The sequence below is a fragment of the Sitophilus oryzae genome, unplaced genomic scaffold (genome assembly GCF_002938485.1).
Source record: "Sitophilus oryzae breed Bouriz unplaced genomic scaffold, Soryzae_2.0 scaffold_808_pilon_pilon, whole genome shotgun sequence".
NCBI classification, from domain to species: domain Eukaryota; kingdom Metazoa; phylum Arthropoda; class Insecta; order Coleoptera; family Curculionidae; genus Sitophilus; species Sitophilus oryzae.
Window position 1 is genome coordinate 278,262 of NW_022147426.1, and position 16,028 is coordinate 294,289.

General features: G+C 32.7%; 3 protein-coding genes across 3 annotated transcripts in view; 2 read left to right on the forward strand and 1 right to left on the reverse strand.

Moving 5' to 3' along the window:
- Nucleotides 1–248: 248 nt before the first annotated feature.
- LOC115888747 (protein CutA homolog) lies at nt 249–932 on the forward strand. Its single transcript, XM_030908582.1, has 3 exons — nt 249–295; nt 364–396; nt 454–932. The coding sequence occupies exon 3, from the start codon at nt 491–493 to the stop codon at nt 848–850; it is 360 nt and encodes a 119-aa protein (XP_030764442.1). The 5' UTR covers nt 249–295; nt 364–396; nt 454–490; the 3' UTR covers nt 851–932.
- LOC115888748 (protein chibby homolog 1-like) lies at nt 930–4,396 on the forward strand. The gene is made up of 3 exons (XM_030908583.1): nt 930–1,120; nt 3,969–4,084; nt 4,140–4,396. Exons 1-3 carry the CDS (start codon nt 955–957, stop codon nt 4,215–4,217), a joined length of 360 nt encoding a protein of 119 aa, XP_030764443.1. The 5' UTR covers nt 930–954; the 3' UTR covers nt 4,218–4,396.
- Nucleotides 4,207–16,028, reverse strand: part of LOC115888746 (DNA topoisomerase 3-alpha) — a 29,859-nt gene continuing 18,037 nt past the window's right edge. The window contains exons 10-18 of the mRNA XM_030908581.1: nt 11,303–11,470; nt 11,111–11,242; nt 9,405–9,525; nt 9,208–9,352; nt 8,837–9,022; nt 8,655–8,753; nt 7,315–7,562; nt 4,397–4,595; nt 4,207–4,337 (exon numbers count right to left, since the gene is read on the reverse strand). Coding sequence (XP_030764441.1) covers nt 4,309–4,337; nt 4,397–4,595; nt 7,315–7,562; nt 8,655–8,753; nt 8,837–9,022; nt 9,208–9,352; nt 9,405–9,525; nt 11,111–11,242; nt 11,303–11,470 — 1,327 coding nt within the window. The 3' untranslated portion in view covers nt 4,207–4,308. The remainder of the gene's footprint in view (nt 4,338–4,396; nt 4,596–7,314; nt 7,563–8,654; nt 8,754–8,836; nt 9,023–9,207; nt 9,353–9,404; nt 9,526–11,110; nt 11,243–11,302; nt 11,471–16,028) is intronic.

Consider the following 16,028-nt stretch of genomic DNA (forward strand, 5'->3'; position numbering starts at 1 on the left):
TCAAAAATGTTCTTAACTTTCTTATTTCCTTTTACGGCGGCCATTGGGGTTATGTCTACAGGGAACAGGGAGAGGATAATAAATAATTAACAGCTAATAATTTGTTTTTTATTCATTTTTAATTTCATGTTCATTCTGTCTACCTCTACATCTCTGGATAAACTGTGGCACTGAATAGATGACACTGATCTGTGGCGGTAACCATAGATTGCATAGATTTATTTACTAAATTGAAACATCAATTTTTTGAAATTTTAAAATTTCAAATAAAAAAAGTTTATATCAACCTAAATCGGTAAGTTTCTAGCTAATTAGTATTTATTCTGTTACAATTAAATTGCTTATGATGCTATTATCAAACAGGAAAACATTCCTTTTATCGGCATTTTTTTTGGGGTACGTTCAAAATAAATAAAAAATCAAATATTTACAAATCTCAGAACTTCGTTTTAGATTTACTAGAAGACTTTGTACGGCATCCTCACCGAGCATGTCTAGCGAAGACCCAAAATACCAGTTACAAAACAGTTCTCTTCATTCTGCCGTTTACGTGACAACTCCTAACGAAGAAGTAGCAAAGAAAATCGCTCATGGATTAGTTAAAGAAAAACTAGCTGCCTGCGTTAGTATTATACCGAAAATAACATCTATCTACGAGTGGAACAACGAAATTAACGAAGACTCCGAAGCTCTGTTGATGATCAAAACTAGAACATCGAAAGTCGATGATTTAATACCTTATGTGAAGGCAAACCATCCGTATACTGTGTGTGAAGTTATTTCCGTACCTATTATGAAAGGCAGTAAAGATTATTTGGACTGGATAGATAAAATAGTACCAGAAAAGTAAATTCTTAGATTTAAGTTCGATATTGTGCTATTATAGGTAGTTGTCAAGGCTACAGTTTTTAAAATACAAACATATTTCATTCTGTTGGTAGTTTTTCTGTTAAAATGCCACTTTTTGGTAATAAATTTTCACCCAAAAAAACTCCACTGAGGAAAAGTAGTGTCAGTTTAAAAAGTAATCATTTAGATGAACTAGTTGATGATGAAAAACGTATTAAACTTAATTTAAGTGACCAAAAGTTAATTTTTGTCAATGGTGAATGGAGACCCAGTAAGTACAAACAGTATGTCTCAAAAAATAAGTGCAAATAAAACGTATATTTTTTTAAATAAGTCTAATGGTTTAAACAAATAATGATCTAAAATAGATGATATCTCATGTTTAAACAAAACATGTAAAATTGAAGGGAAAAAACATTTTGAGAGCCGCTGGATTATTCACGTGTTATCCGCTACCTATGTTGCCAAATTGACGCGAAAGTCAGTATATGAATTCCTTATTTTAATACTTTTGCTATCCAAGGGATAACCATAAAATAATAAATACAAGAAGAAGTGTCAAGTCAATGTTAAATTATGGAAACAGCGTGGCTGCCTGGGTAACTAATTTTCAGATATGGCGGCTGGGACATTTGACATGACATAGACATGACAATTTCAATTTTATGAAATTTATTTCCGTTTCCGGTTTTTAATGGCGGGCTGTTCAGGAGGTTTAAATGAGGGTTAATATACTTTTTACTCTTTCTAGTAGTAAATAATACAACAAAATTACTCAAAATATTTATTTGGAATTTAGAGCAATGTAAATATGCAAATCAACACAATTAAAGAGCTATAATCCAATAAACTACTGTATCAATATCAAATATTTAAATAATATCAGAGATGCTGTGTTAAACTGAATTAGTAAAGTAACAGTGCATTGACTTACAGAAACTTGAAGATAAATAAATGTTTTCACAGCTTCACGGGCATAAAACTAAATAACTGGAAGCAGGAAAAAGGCATCCGGAACCCACACAAAACCTGGAATCAAAAAAATATGTAAAAAATATAAATATAGGTACATAAGACTTTTGTGAATTAAATCAAACAGGACTTGAATGAAAATAAAATGAATAAAAAATATAATACATATACATCTAATACCTCATTTGTATTTTAAAAATAATCTACATACATAGATTTATAGCATTATTGCTATGAAAATACATAATAGGTACCTATGTGATATGTAATCACGCATTTCTGTTCATCTTGTAGAAAATTAATATAGGCTAATAATAGTTCAATAATCATAATTTACCTTGTATAACTTGCTTTCAATTGCTTTCAAATCACCGATCAGTCTTTAAAGGAGAGATACGGAAAAATCCTTGGCAAAGAATATCCCAAAATCCTTGGGTTTAAAGCTAAAAAAATATAAAAACAGTTAACATATTATCTATTTTTACATATAATATGGCCCATACCTATTACACGCAGAAACGTCGATTTCATCATTTTCTTCATGTAATTAATATCATATATACTTTATTAGAGTGTTAACAAGGAACTTTATACCAAAAAACATCTTTGTACTTATAAATTTCAGCCGAAATATCAGAAACAACCTTCCAATCAAATCTAAACGGCAAAAATTAAAATGGCGCCCGACCTTGCCAGAGGCCTCGGGAGCTGACGCTGACACACAGACAAAAGACAAAAGAACAGGACGCCGACGTGCATAAAAATGTTCCGTAGCAGAAATTGACAGAAATCATATAGAAATATTCAGATTTTTGTCTAGGACAGTCTAGAAGGCCATGCTTTCTGCCTGGGTAGAACGGCGCCACAACTGTTTCCAATTTTCCGGTTTACTGTCACCCCCCTGGGGATAACAAAGGTATAATCTGTCCAAGGAGAGGACCCATGATAATGACAGTCATGTTTGTCGTTTTAACTCACAGATAAATGGTATTTTCTGTCATTTTTTGGATGTCGTCTGTCAAAATCTTCGCTGATTCTTTGGGCAGACGTTATTAGTCCTATTATACAACAAAATTATTGTCAAAAATAATCTGGTCAGTTGGAGACTTTGAATAAGAAGACTAAGGAAGGAGCATATCAAAAATCTTAGGTACACCGCGATGGGCCTCAAATATGGCCGATTTAAATTCCGGTTTATCAGTGTCGTTCTAATTTTATTTAAAAAATGTAAAACTATGATGTAGGGTAGACTCAATAATTTGTTGTTTTATTTTACGTTGTGAATAAATGTTGGTAGTTATTAAAATTGTTATAAAAATATATAATTCTAATAAAAATAGATAAGTTATAATAAGTATTTATTACCATAAACATCCGATACGCTACTGAAGCAGGTAAGTCAAATTAACGTATCTAAATTCTTTGACATCTAATCTTTGACAAGTAATAAATAAAAGCTAAGAATGCAAGAAAAATATATAATTTAGTTAATTTAAGTGAATTTCATAAATGATCGTTTTACTACACGTACTTATGTATATTATATAGTCACTTACTAGCGAAAAGTTGTTCCATTATTTCACTCAATTTTTGCCGAGATCTACCGCACGCTACACAACCAACTATTTTAGAGTCTTTTTCGATAAATCGCGATAGTGTCACTATTAATTTAAGTGCTGCCACAATTTCCATCTAGATTTACTACCTTTATACAACTATCAGTAGTAGAATAAATAATAAATAACATAAATTAAGCTCCGTAAAGACTGACAAATCTACAAAATTTCAAATCAAATTCAAATGTGTCAAATGAATCGTCAAACAGAACTGTCAAGGATCCCCACCCTGAAGTGCTTTTATGGTGCTTTTTCCGCCCACCATGCATGAATATATGGATAGCATTATGCTCCTTCCTTAAGTCTTCTTATTCAAAGGTTGGAGATGTAGAGTAATGAAAGAAATCACGTACGAAGTGGCAATGTTGCAAGCGCTTCGTCCCAAGGTCACGAAAAAAATCCTGAAGAATCTGCGGCTCTAAAAAGTTTTCTTAAATTCTAAATAATCTCATAGGCGTATCACGAAATATTTGCATTTATTTCTGAATAAAATTGCATTAAAATTAATTATTCCTACATTGCAATTTTTAGGCTCAGGTAAAAATAGTTCTATTTACAAATTAAACGAAAAACTGAAAAAAAGAAACGAGGAATTAGAAGAGGAGAACAATCTTTTAAAATTAAAATTCGAGGTTCTTTTAAACATGGTAAGAACATTTCAATATAATTTAGTATATTTTTCCTTGATTTTTATATTAATAGATGACACAAATTACTGCAGAGCATCAACTACAGGACGAGGTTATACAGGGGTTAAAAGAAACAAACTTTAGGGAATGAGAAACTTTTTTTGGAACTAATCTATGGCTAAGGCACTTAAATGGTTAGAATTAAATAAATAAATATGTACATAGACTGATATTTTGGGGTCCTAGTTAGGACAGTTTGGCTTTGTATGACCTGAAATATTTAGAATTGTTATAATTTTTTTTTAAATTAAAATAAAAGTATAAATTTACCTTCTTGTGCACATTTTCCACATTTTCTTTTCCTTGTACCCGTACTCTGATTTCTGTTATATGGGGTTGTTCTGTTGGTTGTTTTCTTGCCTCTACCCCGTGACGTTTTGCCTCTGAAACTCCAATTTAGGTTGTCACCTCCACCACCACCTCCATGGTCATCGTTACCACCATGAAATGAATTATTTGGATCGTTATCCTAAAAGAAAGATTTTTTTATTATTATTAAGAAATATTTCAAGAATTAATAAGTATTTTCCATAGAAGAATAGTAGGTTTTCTTTCTCAAAATAAAAACCGACTATTTAACTGCTTAGGCATTTTTCAAAGAAAAAACTAATTACTACACAAAATATTCTGAAAACAACAGTTTTCGATCGATAAATAAATGTTTTAAAAGATACAATACACACGAGACTCTCAACTAACGTTCAAAAAATTCTGGCAAATGTCAAATAAACGTGGCACCGCTGCAACCGCTTCCTCGCCGTTGCCAACACAATATATCGAGTGGGAGATTTAAAACTCATTGAAAACGTCCCATAAGGGCCATATTTGTGTAGTGGTAGCACTGCACACGTTTATTAGCCTAATCGATAGCCCGCAACGGTTTTTATTTTGTACGACGTATATTCATAATCTACGTAAAATTTCCTACAAAAACTCCAATTTTCATAATTTTATGGCTATGTTTCCAAGCGTCCTAAAAAACGGGTAAAAAATAGCAAAAAAAGGCAATTTTTCGACTTTTTTCCATACATGTCACGAAAATTGGCGATTTTCGTCATGTCTTTGATTTTCGTTTCGTCGTTTTGTTAAAACTTCTGATATTTACTAATTAAAAGGCGTAGAATAAGAAAATATGGGCTATTGTAGTCTTACGACAATAGCTCAGATTATACAGATTATAATCTTTGTTTTTTCTTTATTGTTTTTCGTGGTTCCAATTTTCGGAATCGGGCACTAGTTAGGTGACTAGTTTGCGCACATAGCACGCCCACTTATGGTCTCTAAAATTGTGCACAGCGCCTGACCGGCACAGTTATTAGAGAGATATCGGAAAACCGAATAGCGTCATCCAGTATTTACGCGTACCTTAAGCCTAGTTCATGCACTTGCGAATTGCGATTTACGAATTGCGAAATGCGTTCTGTTTTTGTTCTGATTGGTTGCCTTCAAGGGAGACCTTGAAACCGACCAATTACAAGGCAAACAGAACGCATTTCGCAATTCGCAAGTGCATGAACTAGGCTTTATCATGGTTACGATATGCGCGAGTCAACGCAACACCCGCTAATAACGTTACCGCCTGACGTAATTTGCGGATCAATTACACCAAGCGCTCTTTCTAAATAACCTCTGATAACGTTTAAAAATTGCTTAAATGGGCATGTGCGGGTATTTGACAACCGGAGCCGGCCGGCGAGATCTTTTATTTTAGGTTATGTTTGAATTGTTTTGAATTATTGCTTTAGTTTTATTAGGTAATTTGATATTTAAGTAGCTGGGATTAGTTTTAATTAAATAAATATGGTCCAAAATATGGATTCCACCTCTTCCAATACTAAAGAACCTATAAAGAGTCTTAGGTTTACAGCAGATGACGACTTAGCCCTTCTAAGAGAATTTGTTGCTTGTTGTCCTAAACCCATTGGCAGACGTTGAACAACTGGAAATAAGCACTTTAGCCCTTTAGTTTTAAAATACCTAGTAAACAAAACAATTTCAAAGTTTTAAATTCAAAGTTTCTTTGCGATCCGATAACTATAAATGAAGAGAGTTAGTAACCTCACGTAAAGGAAATAACACCTGGCCTTATTAACGTCCATGCACGCTATTCGGTTTAGCGATATCTCTCTAATACGCTGTTTATTGTTATTTTACGCGAGTTTATTTTTGCGCACAGGAAATTTGACTCGTTTGCACATCGTCATAAAAGATTTTTATCTGTATACTTATAGGATACCTAATCTGTGGCAATAGTAATGGATGTAGGAGACATTTTAACCAGGGCCATGTAAGTGAAATATTCAAAATGGTTCCAGCAAAAGTTTCCCAATTATGACGGGTGATGGCGCTGATCGTCAAAATTTTTGGACAGGGATTTTGCTTACCGACAATACGACGTGAGCTACGACCGGACCGGACCAATCAGAATGATCAGTCTTTCTTGGACATTTGCCGCGGAAGTGTGTGTTAATTTCTGTTGTGATAAGTGTGGTTGTGTTTGCAGTTTGATTTTTCGGTTTTGATATTATGTTAAAATTAATTTTGAAGTATTGTATGTCAGCTTTTTCGAGAGATGGCGCTACGAAAATGGAACCGATTTATTACAAGGAACTTGGGCTTCTTTTTCGTTAGTATATTCTGTGATTTTAACCATCATCAAAAATAGCTCAAAACAAGGGTCCAAAAAATTAATTTTCTCACAAAACCAAGACATCTAAGTATTTAAAGGTGTATATATTCTGCATCTATATAAAATTTCCTACAAATGCTGAAAGTTTCATAATTTTATGGCTATGTTTACTATGTTTCCAAGCATTCTGAAAACGAGTAAAAAATAGCCAAAAAATGGCAATTTTTCGAAGAAAATTGTCGATATTGGTCAAGTCACCGATTTTGATGAAACGACAGTTATTAACTAATTAAAAGGTGTAGAATAAGAAAGTATAGTCCTTTTTGATCATACAAGTATGGCACTAGATGTAGGCGAACTTTTAACCATCATCAAAAATTGTTTAAAAACAAGGGTAAAAAATCACTTTTATAAAAAAATCAAAGCATTTAAGCTTATAAAAGTTTATGTATTACAAAAATACATAAAATTTCCTACAAATTCTGAAATTTTCATAATTTTATGACTGTGTAACTTTTTTTCATTTTGGTCAAAAAAATCTTGTCAAAAATGTACTTACTTCGTCAGCCCATTTGAAGAAATTACATTTGTCCACAATCTTCGAACAACAATAAAACTGCCGTCCCTTATTTGGACCTTCTTTGTTCACTGTCCTCATTACGGCTGCTACGTTACAATTACACCTTATTTCTCCATTGCCTCTTTGATTTTGCGTCGTGTTACTAGGTCCAGGGTTGGCTTCCGAGGAATCCGGATCCCACAGGAAGAAATTACAATTTCCAGAGCCGCACTTGTAGAATTGACGCCCTAAAAAATTAACATAAACGAAAAATCCTATACAGGGACATAAGTCTTTGACATGAGAAATTTGATTTTCATGTCAATATGGCTCCTACTTGTAGAGGGCGCCACCCAAGGATACTATAGAGATAAGGATAGTTCGATTCCTATCTTCCTGCACTGTCAGTTTTTTTACGTCATCTACTGACCGAGTTGAAGTTGGCGCTAAAGATTTTAGACAGTGACAGTTAGTTTTGCATTTAACGGACGAGCGCACAGTGCGTTGGAAGATAAATTTAGCGGACAAAAGCGTTTGGTTAGAAATAAGCCAAAAAATGTGTACTAATACGAATAAATAGTAGACATTCCAATTGATACAAAAATGCATGAATATTCTTTGTATTTCGATACATTTTTATCAACCAAATTTGGTCGTTTTCTGCTCAGCAAGGCAGAGATCATACGAAAACAAAATATTTACAAGTGCTTATACATTTTATTAGAAAGCCAAATTATGTTGAAGATTGCCAAAGGTATGTACTTTTCTACTGTACGTATATTATTTGTTAAAATCCTTCGTGCCTTTGTTCTGCAGATATCAAACTTTCACTTTTTTTTTCAAATATCGATATATTGAATGATGTAGATCTTTTAAGTTACCAATAGTTACCAACATAGGTAGTAACAGACACAGGGAGTTCAAGCTTAACAGGTGAATGCCCAAAAAGAGTCATTTCAATCGGATAGTATAAAAACAAAACAACTCCATCAAAAGGCACTGAGTTTAAAAAATTGTCTTAGATACTTACTATATATGAATTTACAATTACCGAGTGTTAAAATTAAAATTAAAATATCTATCTTATTTATTATTTTCAAAATAAAATATATTTTTTTTAAAATAAATTATAGAGGGTGTTACAAGATTACAAATTAATTAAAAAAAAAGTGCTAAAGAGTTTTTTGATATCATAATTTTATGTATTTGGCAATAGTTTACAATACGGTTTTTGTGTATCATGTACGAATAATATCATAGTTTTATTATCTTGTATTTATTTATTAATAAATTAAGTTGTTAATAAATAACTTAAAATACTTTTTATTCAAAATTTTTACCTTTGTTAGGTCCATCTTTCTTGACAGTCAGCATCACAGCTTGTTGGTCACAGGAACACATTATATCATCCCTCTGGTTCGTATTGGTACTGTTGTGAGCTAAATACGTTTTATTCTAATTATCTATCACGCATTATTATACAGAGTGTCTATAAGTAGAGGTAAAATAATTCTAAAATCACCTGTTGGTGTTGGAACCATCAAAAACGTATTTCTAGGAGTATTTTGAGCAGTATTTCTCACTGTATTATTTTGATGAAAAGTATGCGAAGGAGCTGGATTTATCGTTGGTTGCCTATCCCTATTATTTGAGTTGTTAAAAACAGTTTGGTTATTACCAATAACCGTTGTATTGTTACTTCCGTTTGCTGTATAAAAAAAAAATATGTATGTTAAAATATTTTCAATAATTCCTTGTCTACATACAGGGTGTTTTAAAAAACATGTGCCATCACAAATAAGTAAGATTTATTTGTCATGTCCCACGGGAGATGGAATTATTTTTTGAAACACCCTGTAGACAGAGCTTAAAAATCAAAATAAGTTACATAACCTCTTACAACGTTGTTGACAGATATCGACAACACCTCTAGTACGTTCGTATCACAGCCGCCTATGCATAAATTATTAGGGTTGGGGTCTCCAGGAAAAGGGTTGGGCCTAAACGTGAATTTTAACAGTTTGTAGTCAGGTCCGCACTAAAAACAACTGTCAAAATATTATACTGTCAAATAGAATAATTATACTGACTTCTGGACAGCTTTCATTGGTTATTTCGACATTTTTAACTATGCTAGGTAACCAAATTGCGTGTTTACAACCAGGATACCCTGTACAACTAATAAATTTGCCTGAGCCGTCTTTTTTAGTCCTAAAAACAAAAATGTATGCAAGATTCAAGTACTGGCACAATGTGTTTTTGGATTTAAACACTCTGCATAAAATCTCAGACAAATCAATGATTAGTATGTGCATAATACCAACTATAATAAAATAGACGAAAAATAATATAAAATAAACATCAAACTAATAGAAATTAAAATTGGTAAAAAAATACGATCGAAAAAAGGGGTCAGAGTTGGCTTGGAAATGAGTTCGCTGTCACATGTAAGATTATATGGAAAATATTACCAATCGTCATTTCTCAGCCAACTTGACGCCGTTCTTTTTTCAATCAAAAAATAGTATTTTACATTTTTCCTTTGAATAAGAAGACTAAGGAAGGAGCATATCAAAAATCTTAGGTCCACCGCGATGGGCCTCAAATATGGCCGACTTAAATTCCGGTTTATCAGTGACGTTCTAATTTTATTTAAAAAATGTAAAACTATGATGTAGGGTAGACGTGGGTAGACTCAATATATTTTTTTTTATTTTACGTTGTGAATAAATGTTGGTAGTTATTAAAATTGTCAAAAAAATATAAAATTCTAATAAAAATAGATAAGTTACAATAATTATTTATAACCACAAACATCCGATACGCTACTGAAGCAGGTAAGTCAAATTGACGTATCTAAATTCTTTGACATCTAATCTTTGACAAGTAGTAAATAAAAGCAAAAATGCAAGAAAAAATATATAATTAGTTAATTTAAGTGAATTTCATAAATGATCGGTTTACTACACGTATGTATATTATTGTTACGTTTTTCGTCGGTTCCGTGGGGATAGAAAGTCACAATTTATTTAAACACTATTTATTTAACACTAATTAACAAAAACAATAACGATAAAAGACTTATAGAACTATTTACAAACGATTTATAACTTAGAATTTATTTTGAATTTTAGCGCGTCAACTGTATATTTATAACTGCCCCCTGTAGGCCACCGCCGCCGGCTTTTATACCGACAGGTAAAGAACTCTAGAATAGTCCATAGATCATTAGGTGCGTAGAGAAGGTTTTCGGATGTTCTCGTATGTACTAGTCCATTCCAGTGGAACTCGATTCTTCTCGAACGAATGAATCATTGCGGTGTCTATGCGATGTTAAGGTCATCCGAGGGCGGGCCATATTGTGAGGTTAGGTCGAGTCCACACCGGCCCGCAACATTATATATACTTACTAGCGAAAAGTTGTTCCATTATTTCACTCGACTTTTGCCGAGATCTACCGTACGCTACATAACCAACTATTTTAGAGTCTTTTTCGATAAATCGCGATAGCGTCACTGTTAATTTAAGTTCTGCCACAATTTCCATCTAGATTTACTACCTTTATACAACTATCAGTAGTAGAATAAATAATAAATAACATAAAATAAGCTCCGTAAAGACTGACAAATCCACAAAATTTCAAATCAAATTCATTATAGTCAAACAGAACTGTCAAGGATCCCCACCCTAGAGTCCTTTTTCCGCCCACCATGCATGAATACATGGATAGCATTATGCTCCTTCCTTAGTCTTCTTATTCAAAGCATTTTTCTTATTTTTTTAATTCTAGACTCACCTAAGTGTCATGTCCTGGCCGCACTTCGGGCATTTCATGGCAGGCCTGTAATCGTCATTTCCACCATCGTTCAACTGTTGGACAGCCTGGGGCGCGTCATCGAGACGGTTGGCTAAACTTTCATCTATTAACCTATATAACCAAAAAAAACATTCATAAAACCTGTGTATTACATTATTTAGTAAATATAACCTCATTTTTTCGGCAACAGTTTGAAATACGGCCCTGTATTTCGCTACCTGTTCCCTCCTGACCACTTCGGGGTCTTTCAAACCGTCACAGATTAATTTTAAGTCCTTTTCGAAGTCAGCTCTCAGTATCGGTTTGGCTAGGGATACTTCCAAACCTATATTATTATAACTGTATGAAGAAATAAATTAAGTAGTGAAAGTTCACATTTATTTTATACAGTTAAACATAAGTCTAAGTCATGTATACTTTGGTGGATAAAGCTATGGATAACATTTTATAAAAAAAATATAATTGTTTAACTAACTTAATATATTTGATATCAATTGAGCGTCCGGCGAGACAGCGACGCGTTCTTGCGCGCCGATTTAACAAAATAAATAATTTTGAACCTGCAGTCATTTCGTTAATAATTATCGTATCGTGTTGATTTTTGCATAGAAATACTCATGAGTCTTTAGCGCTTCCGACAAGCCTAAATAACTTGGATTATTTTGTATATTTTCGACTTGTTTACATTGCCCGAGCATATTATAACTTTGAGATTAAAATCTCTGTTATAAATTTTAAAACTGACAGATATGAATACTATCATTTAATTAGTTATACATTTAGTTACAACATATTCAAAATTTAGGTCTATCGGTTTATGCTAGCAGTAATAACGAGTATAAATAAAAAAAAAATGGTCAGTACAACGCTCGCCGTTTTTAGCGCACGTTCAGCTTTGGTTTTAGTTTTAGCGCTATTTTTACAGAAAATACATTCTGAACTTTGATCAAATGACAAGAACATTATCATTGCCGATATCTCCTGGTTATAATGTAGTTCTTTTTTCCAAATATTGCATTGTTTTAGCTTAAAAAAAACTTGCGAGAGCTACCGGCGCACAGTAGTTCCCTCCCTTATAAAAATTTGGCCAAAACTCAATATATCGAAAAAAATTATTTTGATCATATATGATCAAATATTTTATAATCTATATTTAAAAACATGAAATATTTGTTATAAAAATATATTTTGGGAAAATTCACTTTAGAGCACCTATGTAATAACATTTTATATACAATAGTCTAAAAAGCATTTAACTATTTTTTGTATCGACAATGAATAAATTACTCGCTTAGTGTTTTCAAAAAGAATATAAAATAGTGCATATTATAATTAGACTATACTGCACGTATACTTTCCTCATATAATATCAGTTTTTGATAAATAAAATGAAAAAAAAATAATACTAACCATTTCAAAATATCAACATATATTGTACCTTTGAAATATATTTTTATACATAACTAAATCAAGGATATCGAAGCTGAACTAAGTGATTGTTTTTAACTTAAATGAAACTTCATAATGTCTTTTTTAAGAACCATGTCAAATTAGCTGCTAATATCTGCTATTCAGCATAAATTGTCTTCGTAAACAAAAGTTTTATATAAATGTTGCATGGCTAAGAAATGTGCATTTAAAAAATTGAAATAGAGTATTTTAAATATTACATTGTTAGCCACGCCATAAAAAAATAACCGGCACACATTAATGTGAGTTTTTCTTCACAAATTTATTCTCGTTTCTTTGGTGTTAAGAAAATATTGGTAAAGTTCAGGGTATTAACATAGTATAGTACTAGATATTAACAAATATAAATTAACTTCAGGTTTTAACCAATTTTCGGATATATGTAGGTACCTACTATTATTAACCAAAATTTTAATAAAGAAGAAATAGCATGGCAACACCGCATAGTTTTCCAAATAAAAATAGTGTCCTATATGCACAATTTTATGCTGAATCGAATTATGTACAGAAAAATGGGAGCTGTGATTTAAAAAAGACAACGCTTTATCATTACTTTTTTTGATACCCTGTATATAACAAAATATTTTTAGGATATGCACTGTTATAAACCATGCAAATATCTATATAATACTTTTTTTCATATTTTCGTCTACAACGATGATATTGGACTTTCTCACACTAATAGGCCACTCTGTATCTATCTATTTATTAGCTTATGAACTATATACCGGTTATGTTCTAACCATTCTTCAATCTGTTTTTTTTTTCAATTTTTGTTAAATACCTTTATAAAGTAATACCCTTGTAATTATTGGTAAATAATAACACTTTTAAATTCTAATGAACAATCATCATTGAAAACGCCTAATGATAAAGCACTTTTTTTATATGTTAGGCAACTCCAAACGCCTAAATATTTATAGATTTACTAAAAAATATTAACTGATACATTCATTTTCACTGATATAATAAAATACAGGTTTTGGCCACGTACGTCCATAAGAGCGAACCAGTGTGCGGCGCGGCGCTGCGTTAATAAAGAGATGGCTATGTACGTCAATCGAAAGACAGTATTTGCGATAGTCTTTTGTTTACACGGAGTATAGAAAATTTTTGCCACAGCTTCCCAAGTAGCATTTATCTGACTTCGAACTAAATCTGACCTGAAGCGACGTCAGACTTTGTGCAAATTTAGGTCGGGTGCTCGTGATACGACCTGTGACGTCGCTTTCCTATTAAAAGCGACGTCGTTGGATCCGAGTCGGTAAATCCAACGATCTGTCGACGTACAAAATAACAACGTACCATTTTTATGAATTTCCCAACGTCGTTCCCACGTTGGCTTGCACGACGTACATATACTTGAACTAGCCCGACGTCTACCCGTTGTCCGAATAGGATACGTCTCACTGATAATCCCTAAACTAACGTCCAATTATATTTTGTTGTATTTTATGTTCATATTTATAACCTAATTTATGTATCTCTATTTATGTCCGTAAATACAACCCATTAAGTAGCATTTGCGACCTAATGAACATCATGAACATAACCTAATAAAAAGTTTTTGTAAACAAATTTAAATTTTTATTATGCCTAAAAAACACTAAAAGGCATTTAGACATTCATCTACATTTTACAGAAAGAGGTCGAGGCTTTTGCAAAATAATAATAGTAGTAGTGATGTCTTGCCTCCACCCGTAAATGCTTTTTATCCGGAAGAGATGCTGCATTACACTGGTGCATCTTAATTTCATTTTTAGCTTAGGATACCAGCAGACCCCATCCTCCTCCGACATGTGAGGTTAGGCTTAAAAAAGTGCTGCCCATTTTTTTTAACGAGAAAACAAAAACTAAAATATAGTTGCACAAATCCACAAATCATTGATACGCAAAACGCAAAGTGAGGTTACGTAGCGTACGTTGAAATTATATACGTCATAATACGATTGCCGGTCGTCCGGTTTGATGACTTCGGTCGTGTGAGACGACTAATGTTGGAGACCCGGTCGGAATTGGTATATTGGTAGTTCATATTAAGTCGGACACAGAAATCCGCCATTCTTAACACGTATCCGATTGTCAGCCATTTTAAAATCGTTTTATGTTTTAAAATTTATATTCACATTTCGATTTCTAGTAGAATAATATTGATAAGGTTGAGTTTGGGGGAACCACAGTACAGTTTTATGATTAAACCAGCTAGAAAAAATTAAAAAATATTTTGCGAGTTACTTTTCTATAGACATTTTAATTTCATAAATCTACCTAATTTTGAAGGCGCTCGTTGTTTTCCGGAGTATTTTAATCAGATATATCAAGAAAGTGACTTCCGTTGACAAAACTGATGTCTGGATTAATGATTCAGAATTATTATAATATGAAATTAAATAGGCATTTATAGTTATATTCGAGGAGTGATTATGAATCCATTTGTAATTAGGTAGTCTGGTTAGGTTTTTATGTATTCTTGGTAGCGAATATGAAACCAAACGTAACGTAAGTGTTTAGCGACGAATTTTAAGTGACTAAAATCCAACGTAATATGACGTTGGTAATTGGTAGAATTACATTCCCTATTAGGTCAGATACCGACGTCGAGGCGACCCGAATCTGTATTCCCCATTTAGGTGCAAATAAGGGTCGTCAGGCGGTCGAACCGACGTTGGTACCCGACGTCGGGTTTATTGAACGCGACGTATACCCGACGTTAGATAACGTCCAAATGCTACTTGGGTTCTTTACTACCAGTAGTATTTGTGTGTTTTTTTTTAATTATTTATTATTAAATAGAGGGAAATGCGACCGAAAAGAAAGGTCAAAAGTTAGTAGAAATTGTGGCTATGATTGACGTACATAGCCATCTCCTTATTAACGCAGCTCCGGTAGCTCTCGCAAAAAAAGCCGCATAAGTTTTTTTAAGCTAAAAGAATGCAATATTTTGAAAAAAAAACTACATTATAACCAGGAGATATTGGCAATGATAATGTTCTTGTCACTTGATCAAAGTTCAGAATTTATTTTCTGTAAAAATAGCGCTAAAACCAAAACCCAAAGCTGAATGTGCGCTAAAAACGGCGAGCGTTGTATTGACCATTTTTTTATTTATACTCGTTATTACTGCTAGCATAAACCGATAGATTATTTAGATTAAAACTAATCCCAGCTACTTCAATATCAAATTACCTAATAAAACTAAAGCAATAATTCAAAACAATTCAAACATAACCTAAAATAAAAGATCTCGCCAGCCGGCTCCGGTTGTCAAATACCCGCACGTGCCCATTTAAGCAATTTTTAAACGTTATCAGAGGTTATTTAGAAAGAGCGCTTGGTGTAATTGATCCGCAAATTACGTCAGGTGGTAAAGTTATTAGCGGGTGTTGCGTTAAAAATTGACTCGCGCATATCGTAACCATGATAAGGT

Coding starts and splice junctions, on each gene's coding strand:
- LOC115888748 (XM_030908583.1), top strand. CDS start 955: ATGCCACTTTTTGGTAATAAATTTTCACCCAAAAAAACTCCACTGAGG. Junction 1,121..3,968: donor CAATGGTGAATGGAGACCCA/GTAAGTACAAAC, acceptor TGCAATTTTTAG/GCTCAGGTAAAAATAGTTCT. Junction 4,085..4,139: donor TCGAGGTTCTTTTAAACATG/GTAAGAACATTT, acceptor TTATATTAATAG/ATGACACAAATTACTGCAGA.
- LOC115888747 (XM_030908582.1), top strand. CDS start 491: ATGTCTAGCGAAGACCCAAAATACCAGTTACAAAACAGTTCTCTTCAT.